Below are 10,786 nucleotides of genomic sequence, written 5' to 3' on the forward strand. Positions count from 1 at the left end.
GTGTAGAGAACGAATTTTGAGATAACAATGTTTAAGGAGTCTTACTTCGTGTCTCTCTTGACATATTTATACAAATATACAACCTTTATTTTTGCTTTCGGATAGTAGTATCCAGAGGGATTAGATTTTAATATTTTTCGAAATTTCTTTTCTGAAAAAGGTAATTACAACAACAACAACAACAACGCCTTATCCCACTAGGTGGGGTCGGCTACATGGATCAACTTTCGCCATAATGTTCTATCAACTTTCTGAAAAAGGTAATTAAAAGAATAAAAATATATGAGAGGTGCATTTAGCCATTGCCTTCAGTAATTGTTTTTGTATTAGAAAGCAGGCTGCTTAGTGTAGTAGCATTTGATAATTGGATTAGATAGCAATAAGATACCAAAGCCCACCTTGGTTGATAAAAAAAAAAAAAAGGTGTTCCTATTGATCCCAATGTCTTTTGTTATTGGTGCTTATAACTCCTCAAAATTCCAAGATTATTCTTCTCCGGCATTACGGCATTGTGTTTCTGCTGCATAAAATGGGGGAAAGATAATTTGGTCATTGCTGTGGCTGAGGCTGATAGGGACCAAGAACAATTTTGTTGGGACTAATAGTAAGATCTATAAGAAAATTGAACCCACCGTATGGTCATTGTCATCAGTTTGCATGGTGTATACCAGCACACACACAGGGAGTGGCCCAAATCACTATGTTGACCAAAAGCCCAAATTCCTCATTAGTTTTAAGAACACGAAGTCAAAGTTCAAAAGATTGATCAGGATTCAGGACACTTAAAAATAGTTAAATATATACAGTAAGTAATATACATTTTTCCTGAATGAAACAATGAGATATTTTGTTTTTTTGCAACGAATAATTTCTAAAACAATTTTGCTTTGTTGTATCCAATTCACCTCAAATTAGGAACTTAAAAGCAACTTTTATTAAATATCTAAGAAATTAAGAATCTCAGACATACAAAATTTATTTTTCAAACATCCTGCACAAGTGCACTACCCCACAACCATCTGATTTCAATACTTTAAGTACTCCTACATGACTCAAAAAGGAGGAGCACCGTCGTGCAGGACAAACATGGCTTCTATATCACCAAACGGTAAAACGGATTACTATTTATAAGGCAAAGAAATTACAAAACTTGTTTTGCATTATGTTATTAATAACAACTAAACTGCTATGAGCTATCATATGCAAAAATGCAATCATCGTTCTAGTGAATGTAATTCCCTTCCCTGTTCTTTTATCCTATTTGCTTATTTTAAATGACAAAACATGTATATCCCGGATGGATGGGAAGTTAAACAGAACTGTACGAGATACTATAGGCTGGATGAAATTGGAAGTACTCATGGTCATTGGTCATAGCAGCTAGAATTGCGCATAAGCAGGACCAGCAAGAGAAAAGGAATCAAAATGAAGCAATGAACACATATTACATTAAAATTGGCGTTCAGATATTTACGGAGACAAATGGACATTGGACAAGTTCGTTCTGCTAGATGATGGGTAACAAAAAACTAAAAATAACGAGCCAAAAAATGTACCAGCTATCGTTACAAGTAATAAAGTGAAAGCATGTCGTCTGAGCCATTTAAGGGATGAGGGAATAAATATCACTTGTAAACACAGGAATCCGTTAAATTAAGATGTTTTCCAAGTTTGTTGCCATGCAAAGTGACAGAACATCTGATTCTTCGAAAGAATTTAGACTTAACTAATCTTCCCAAGATGAAGGCCCTTGATCTCACTACAAATGTCAGGTTCAGTGGCAATGCAACACTCTCCAAATGCTCTTTAGTATTCCCTAAAACTGACACGCCACCATAGAGAGGAATCTGGTGTCCTGAAACCACTACAGCCAAACTCCGCCGACTCTTCCTCGATTGATAGAACTTCTGCATCTGATAGCCAATTTACACGAGTGAGTCAATCAGAAATTAGCTAGTCAGATTAGTTGCATCAACAATATGCAAAATGCAGATTTTCCTGTTACAGTGTATGTCCAAGTGTCTCACCATACAGATGCAGAATGTCTTTAATTGTCCCAAAATTTCTAACACAATACAATTGAATCGCGCATGCATACAGCCATGTCATGTTTCACTTTTCAAGACAATGAAAGCATGCTCTGGACATTGCATTGAAGAAATAATGCACAGCATTTAATGTGCTATAGAAATAACTCGTAGCTTGCAGGGTATGATATATTAATTAATATATTAAATAAAACTGCATCTGAGACTTCGCCGTTCATTTATGTATTGATAGTTTGATGCACTCTTTTGGATTAAAAAAAAAACTGTAGAGGATGATTTTTGTAAGATAAGAATATATTCAAAAAAATATTTCTTGCAATAATTTCCACAGAAAATGCAAGGCTAGGTGCTGGAAAGGTTAGTGGCGGGCAATAAAAATCGCAATAAGCTATAAACTTTATAGGTTATTATTAAACTAACCTACAGAATAATGAGACAAAGTATAGCCGTATGCTGCAAAGCTCAAGGCATTGTTATATTAAGTGAATGAATTAAAAATTAAGTTTAAGATGCAATGAAAATGACGATTGACGCACACTAATAATATTTATAATGAAAAATTATTTTTAATCCCTTAATTTTTAAGACTAATAGATTGAGTTTAGATGCCTATTTGGAAATAGAGTATGAAATAAAGCAACAAAATAAATCAGGATAAAAATGGAATTAACTCATTAAAAACGTATATGTACTACTCCATTATAATCTCTTTTTTTTTTCTTGAAAGGGAAAGGGTGAAAAGGAGAGATTGAGAGCAAATTCATGGTGGTGGTTCTGTTGTGAGAGTGAGAGTGAGAGTATTGGGGAAGATGAGGGCATTTTTGTTGTAAATTTCCATTAAACGACCATGTGCCTTGCATGTGATTTATTTCTATTAATGGAAGCAGCAGGGTCACGGCATAGGAGGGTATTTGTAACGAAATTGCAAAAGTTAGAAGAGTTTTGTGGGAAGGTAAAAAAAGAATGAGAAAATAGGAAGTGTAATGAGTGTTTTGGAATGTGGTAGAGCAGTGACCTAGAACTAGCGTGTCCGTTCCGGAATGTCTGTGGGCGATGGGGCTAATCCCTTTGCTTATCGAGAATCTATGTCTCCTCCCGCTTCAACAAATAATTGTTATAAAATTACATAATCCTAATCCAAATACTGTGAAAGTCACGTGACATTACAATGAGAAATAAAGTCTCTGCGATTTTCAGTATTCATAAAAAGAAAGAATCATCAATTTGAATATAGTTTTGTGGGCCCCTACAAGTAGGATGATGTAGGAAGGTGGCAGCTTTTATAAAGAGGGAGCAATGAAAATTGAACTTGTTGGGGAATTAAAAAATAAGAAATAGGTACCTGGCCAGAGGCAATTGCAAGCTGGTAATAGCTAATGAGAAGAGGGGTAGAAGTGACATGAACGCCGAAGAAAGTGGCAGGATTTCTGTACAATATTCTGACCGTTGAGTTCAACGACAACATATCAGTTGGTACCCCAGTTCCATCGTTTCCTGACTGAACATACAAGTTCTCCAACACTATACTCTGTCCACCCCCATAACAAAAACCAAATATCAAATCACAAAGACTACAGTAAATAACAATACCATTTGGACAAGTTACCTTGACAATGATTCGAGGCTTGTAGGTCTTGCTGGCGGCCCAGAGGATGAAAGAGAAGAGGGTCAAAAGGAGAAGAAAGAGGAGGAAGAACCACAAGTACAAGCGGAGGTTGCGGGAGGACTGCTTGAGGTGGTGGTCGGCGTCGTCATGGTCGTCGGGGTCAACGTCGGGGTTGGGGTGAGGGTGGAGCTTCTTCCAGGAGGAGGAGGAGGAGAAGTTGCGAGGGTTTTTGAGGGAAGCGGAGAAGCGAGAGGTGGAGGATTCGCGAGAGTGATGGATGGGGGAAGAGAGGTAGTAGTGGAAATGGTGGTGTGGGGAACCCATGGGGCTTGAGCCGTAGGACATTTTCTCCACGTCGTGGTTTGAAGGGCTCTGGACGTAGTAGAGTGGCCGCCGCGGAGGAGAACGCGCCGGCGACGACTGCTCCATGCTGTTGCTCGTCACCTCCGAGTCTGATTTCGTGTGCATTCTTCCTCCCATTTTTCTTCTCTTTCTCTCACTCAGAACAACTTTTTATACAACGGAAACAAAATCAAATCAATATTGCACTTTTCCCTTTCCCTATTAAATAGTTTTCAATAATTGTCTTTTGGAAAATACATTATTCTCTTCATTTGTGACCAATTGGGAAAGACAAATTATTTTCTTCCCTAAGATGTGCTTAAATATAAAAATTAAGACAATTTTTTACTAAAAATAGAAGAACCTACTACATTTTTAACTCCAATTATTTTTTTTTTCTACAACAATGACCTGAAATATTTCTAATAGAAATAAAATTTAAAATTGTGACATGAGACTTGCGACGTGACAACTGACGAAGAGAAATAAACATTTATACTATTGTATAAACAATATAATTTTTCAAAAAAGACATAGGGACATTATTATTTACTCTTTTTTATCCTGTAAAAGGGCAAAATCTAGTGATTGGTGAAAGGGAACACCGAACTAGAAGGGTTACCATATATTTGTGCCTTAATTTTTGCACCAGAAATAAAATGCTTGTTGCCATCTTATAGTGAGTCTTTCTTTTGGTTTTTGTCTGCTTACGCTTGGTTACAATGATCCATTGCTATGGAAGCACCAAACATCCCAGTTATGACTTATGAAGGGGATCATTTAATTTTAAAGTGTCTAGTTTACCCTTTCGCATTCTCGTCGCGCCATAATGATATTGCAAGGCCATTTTTCCAATGTGGTGGTTGATCAGGGGCATGCATGGAATCGGGTAGATTAGTGTATTTAAAACTGAATCAAATAGTTGTAAATCACTAAACCGATGTTCACCAAAAACAATCACTAAAAACCAATAAAAAAAAGTGAAAATAAATCATATCATAAACCGAAAAATATACTTATTTTTGTGGTATTTTTCTTTATTCCTGTTGTAAAAATTAAAGCAAATAAAACGAAATTAAACCACGCAGTAAAATTTGTATCGGTAATTATTATGGAGTAATGTTTTAATTTTTTTAATAGTGATAATATATAATTTATAATGTACTTCTTTAAATAAGAGAATTATAATGTGTTGTTTTTTTTCTCTATTGATGATGAGTATTAAACTAATATTGAAGTTCACTATTTACTTTTATATATTATAGTAATGATATACCTATATTGTTAAAAAAATAATCTTAAATAATAGGTGTTAAAAATCTTACATGAACATGAATTAGTAATATGATCCAAATATAATACAATAATGATATATTATTCTAACCTTATAAGTTAATTTTTATAGTACTGAGTTAGACTTATAATTCATAATAGTTCTAAAATCATATTAGAGTCTCTTATAACAAGTGTTATTCGACCTATTGGATCACCTTTTTGTAAGGTTTAATTAAATACATTACCACAATTATAAAAAAATTAAGCAAAATACGTCAAACTACAGCTAAATGGCTACTGGCATCCCAGTTAAACTGGCACCTCAAAAATAAGTTAACTAAACCAGTAGGCCAAGAAATATATTACTAAAAAGATCAGAGAACAACACTTGCTATAGCTTACCTCAAATTCAACTAAATTAAACAAAAAAAATTAGAATTTACAAATTGCCTTGAAAAATATTCTATTGTCTCTCTTACTTCTTTCTATCTAAACAACCATAAGAGTTTTTGTGATTTTTTTTATAAACTATTTTTTTTCCGTGGGTACACTTGGATTGTGGGGTTATTTTCTTAGATTTTCCATACATTTAATAACAAGAAGTCTAAGGCATGGCTTCCGGTTTTTGGCCGGCAATGCAAAGTTAGAATTGGAGGAGCATTTGGTACGACGCGGTTTCATTGAGAATGAAAGTTAACAACTAATACTATTTTTTATTCTTTAAATATCATTTATGATAAAAATAAGTTTTTATTGAATATTGTAAGTCTTACTTTTTATTGATAATAAAGCTGAGATAAGGTTTTATTTAATAACAAAAAATGATCAGAACCAGTAATTAACTTTATTTATAATAATGAAAATGGCTCGACGGGATCAAGGTTTGTGGAGCCTTTCCCAAACTGAGATCCGATTCAGCTTTCAGTGATTGGGCTGAAACTGCAACGAATTAAGTCAAGGCCTTTAGATTTTGTTGAACAAAGTGACCAAAATCGAAGGGCTTACGCCGCTGCATCTGAGTCTGATATTTGACAACTAAGATGCAATATGCTATTGTGAGTCTACTGACACCAGTTACTATCAACATAATATTAGTTAAAAATAAGTTTAATGTAACTTGATTTATATTTTGGTATTTTTATTCAAAAAGTATTTTTTTTATCAAAATGAAACTTGTGTGGATGATATTAACTAAAAGTATTTTTAAATGTGTAATTACTTAAATCAGTACAGATTTTATAATGTGATATTAATATTATTAATTATTTTTTTAGTATATAGGAATTAATATTATATTATTATTATTACTGTTTACAAAAACAAGAAGTTTGAATAAATGCAATTTCGTATGAATTTAATCACAAGAAAATTCATGCAATTGAATCTCCCTTGCGTCCACAGTGATTCGGATGACCAATTCTAGAACCAAATTTGCTATTCACTGATAATTTGCCTTTAGCGTTGCTGTTGGTGCTACACATTCAACGGAAAAGCAACTCCATAGTTGCTTTGGAGATAACGTTCGTTTTAAGGAAAATCAAGTTCAACCCAACTAACTGTGGTTTGGAATTGTGAAACAAATATGCACACCGTTCTATGAAGATAGAACATCCATTTGAGTGAATCAAACACACTGGCAATAGTAAATAGTATGAAGCATCAACTACTTCAAGCGAATATTAGCTGGGAAGAAAACGACCATAGCAATGTGCCCAACAGTACCCATTACAAATTTCCCACTCCAGTTCTGATATTTGAGTGAAAACATCACATCAAATTCTGATATTTGATTATTTTACCACCTACAATTATGAAAACAAAAGAATCTTTGAAATTGACCTTGGTAAACTCATTTCTAGCTGGTATAATTTTGATAAGTATTAATCATTTTAGACCCTTATTTTTTGTATGCATAACGCATTAATACTTAATTTAGTTCCTAACTACATCATTAATATCAGCTAAATAATGTGGTCGATTTTACCGAATAAAGTGACTAATTTGATAATGTTAGGAATTAAATTGATTGTTGCTATTAATTTTAAAAACTAAATTGATTAACAATTAAAGTCAATGACTATATTTTTTTTCTTTCAAATATAAAGAACGTAATTGACAAATTCTTATTGGATGGTCTCAATTTAAAAAAAAAAAAAAGCAAATAGCTTGTCTATATCATTCTTGGGTAACGTTTCATATAAGAAAATGTTTTAATATTACTTTGAGAAAAATGATTTACAAATCAATTTTTTAAAAGGTAATAGATGTAAATAAAAAAAATCCTATTGTAAGGAAATCTTGAAAATATTAATATGTATATAGGTAGGAATAAAAACTTTCACCTTATTCCTAAACTTTTCGGTAAAAATGAAACATTATTGGAAATAAATTTAGACACAAAAAAGTACTAATCTCTTAGAAAATGAATATATTGTATCTCTTGTTGAGAACTAATCCCTTCCCCTGACTTGAGCTAGACTTGGGCATAGAAATTTTTCTCCAATGATAAAACAGAGTTTGAACCTAATATAAACAAAACTTTCGCAAATTTTTCTAACATTATCTTTTCTATAATATTCTATTGGTCACTGATGACCATTTGCAAACGTTCCATCAATTTCTATCTTTTTTAACTTGATTGTCATGGAGGCAAAATAAGTTTCAACAATCTAAAAACAATTTATAGCAAGATGGAATGATGGGCCAACAAAAATAGGATAGTATCGATGTCTCACATTCGTATAACGGCGGTACTTTTTATTTTTGGAGTATTAAGGTTTCCTGAGTTAGGCACTTTGATAATTATGACCTTTTATCATTTGTAGAATAAGTTTATGTAAAGTCTTTTTTTCTTAGAAGAAGGAAGTAATCTCCCTTTTTAACCCCCATTTTCTATCATTCTTCTTGAATGCCATAACTACTTTTGATGAAGTGAAAAATGAAGGATCTATTTTAACAACTTAAAATAACTCTCAATGACTAGTATACTTTTGAGCCTATTGACTATCCAATTGAGTATCTTTTTATTAAAAATAAAAGCATTCTATAATTACATTGGCCCCTATAATCATACACCAACTAGAACCATATCATATGCACAAACATGCACCGTGAGAGTCATATATGCTTGATCGATACCTCAAAGGCCAAAGTAAATGATAATTATAAGAAAACTTACTGTAACCCCAGCCTTGCACTCTACTTTCTTACTAGTCATAATTCATATATTCTTGGTTGCTGATACATAGGCAACACGCACTATTTAGTACTTCTCCAAAACCTCTATAAACAAATCATTTGTCTTATAAAATGACTGTTAAAGCAATTATATTATTTTACAGCCATAAAGATCCATAGCCGTATCATAATTACAAGGATCTTCCCATTTGTACGTATGTGGTAAATTTTCTTAATGAACTAATACCATTAAAGATTCGTCCAGAAGCAGCTGAAAGGTAAATTACCGTGTGTGAAATATATCGGTGATACTCAAGGATTAGACACTATACTAACTCTAATTTTCCCAACGTGGCTTTATTTGAAGCTTCGTGATAATAGTTATACTAACAAAGTAACATGCAAAGCCACCAGGAAAATTTGTATTTTTTTTATATATAAAGATAAAAAATAATATCAAAAAATTTATAATAGTTCACCCGGTCTACACAACCAACCTAACTAGAACCCTTGTTGGATTTGATTTCTTGTCCACGATTTAATTTGGTACAAAAACAATTATTAATTAATTTGCTCCCGCAAACTTGCAACAGCATTCCAGTCCAAACAAACTATAAAAATCACGGGCTAGGGCTATCCTGATTGGAAGCGACCACAGCAGGCCCATTATTACTGGGCTGGGCCTGGTTGTTAGTTTCCTCGAAGGCTTTGACAAGCTCGGGCTCCCACGTGGGCTCCTCCAAATCGGCCCATTTAACCAAAAACTCCGGCGTCCCTTCATCGGCGACCCTTTTCGCAAGCACCGCCTCAGCCACGGCGTACTCAAGGCCAGCCTCGTAGTCTTTCACCAAATCCTCCGCCACAAACTTCGCCTTGTAGAATTAAATTTATTAAAAAAATAATTTTAGAGTATATTAAATTATTTTTCCAAATAAGAATTCCAAAAACACAAGAATAAGATACAGTATCATTAATTAAAAAATAGTTCAAGGCAATTGCTATATCCCTCCCCCTAATTGCTTAGTGCACTTCCCTTTTCATATTTTTTTTTCCCACAATATCCTTTTCTTAGAAAACTAAAACACCTTCAGAATACTTTGACATAGAGCTTTTCACTCAAAAGCGTGTCAATTCTTTCCACCCAATATGAGAACAAGACCTCGCCAATCTCATCAAAATGATTGATTCACACAAAGGATCACCCATCAACCTCACTCAGCTAGTGCTTTCATCAATATTTTGTATCACTTCAAGAGTTGCGTTTGGCAAGAAATGCAAAGAGCACGAAGAATTCACAACATTGGTTAAAGAAGGAGTTGCAGCGGCAGGAGGAGATTTGTTTTCTTCCTCTTGATGGCTTCAATTTGTCACTGGTTTGGATGGTAATGATATTAACAATGATATTTGTTTAACTGACGACAACATCAAGGCAATAATCCTCGTAAGGATATTAACATCGTCATCTTTTTGCAAATCCTTTTATTTCCAATAAATCCCGCTGCACCTTGGTTGGGAAACCGGAAAGAGAGGAAAGAAAGAAAAAAAAAACACGGACGAGAGAGGAGAGAGAAATGAAAGATAAGAAAGAAAGAAAAAGAGTAATGGGAGGATGGAGGTTCTTGTGGGGAGTGGAAACATTTCATAGCCGTGTTTCAGTTTTCTACAAGAAAAGGATATTATGGAGAAAAAAATATGAAAAGGGAAGTGCACTAAGCAATTAGGAATATAGGATATAGCAATTGCCTAGTTCAAAATGTAATTCCCAAATAAAGGCCCGTGGTTAAGCCCAGAGAGTGCACTGTCTCTATACTGGTTTTGTGTTGTTCAGCCCGTTCTCTACCGCTGGTTGTTGTAATCATTAGACAAAATACAATAAAATAACGGCTGAAGTGAAATATTTTATACGCCACCAAAAATATTAATATGTGTGGACATTTTTGTTTTCCTTGCACCAGCTCATACGCTTCGATCAAGCTTTGAACAAGAAAAAAAACGCTTCAATCAAGGTGGAAAATCATTCAAATTGATTTATGAATGTCATAACCCTTGACAAAGAAAATAAAAACAATCGTACTAATAAAATATGTCAATTGAAATGTCATTTGTCAATGGAGCATATGAAACGGGCAACCTCGCATGTGACTCATTTGAAATTAACCAAAGATATATATATATTACATAAATTAATCGCATAAGTTGTGTATGAAGTGAAATAAAGGGTGTGAACATATTTTAATTCATTTTTTTTTTATAAATCTAATTATACACCAAATAGTCAAATCCACCAGGTTGTGATTAGACAGTCAACAATAATCGAAGTTTCCACACATTGACATAG

At 33.6% G+C, this 10,786-nt stretch overlaps 1 protein-coding gene across 2 annotated transcripts; it reads right to left on the reverse strand.

Annotated features, from left to right (window-relative positions):
* Nucleotides 1-1,426: 1,426 nt before the first annotated feature.
* LOC114379062 lies at nt 1,427-4,234 on the reverse strand. 2 transcript variants are annotated; one of them, XM_028337615.1, is made up of 3 exons: nt 3,655-4,228; nt 3,391-3,576; nt 1,427-1,913 (listed from the first exon to the last, which is right to left on the reverse strand). In XM_028337615.1, the coding sequence occupies exons 1-3, from the start codon at nt 4,132-4,134 to the stop codon at nt 1,626-1,628; spliced, it is 954 nt and encodes a 317-aa protein (XP_028193416.1). In that variant the 5' UTR covers nt 4,135-4,228; the 3' UTR covers nt 1,427-1,625. The 2 variants fall into 2 exon arrangements, with proteins under 2 accessions (XP_028193416.1, XP_028193415.1); XM_028337614.1 differs by having other exon boundaries at nt 3,391-4,234.
* Between the last annotated feature and the right edge of the window lie 6,552 nt (nt 4,235-10,786).

Source organism: Glycine soja, chromosome 12, assembly GCF_004193775.1.
Source record: "Glycine soja cultivar W05 chromosome 12, ASM419377v2, whole genome shotgun sequence".
Lineage (NCBI taxonomy): Eukaryota > Viridiplantae > Streptophyta > Magnoliopsida > Fabales > Fabaceae > Glycine > Glycine soja.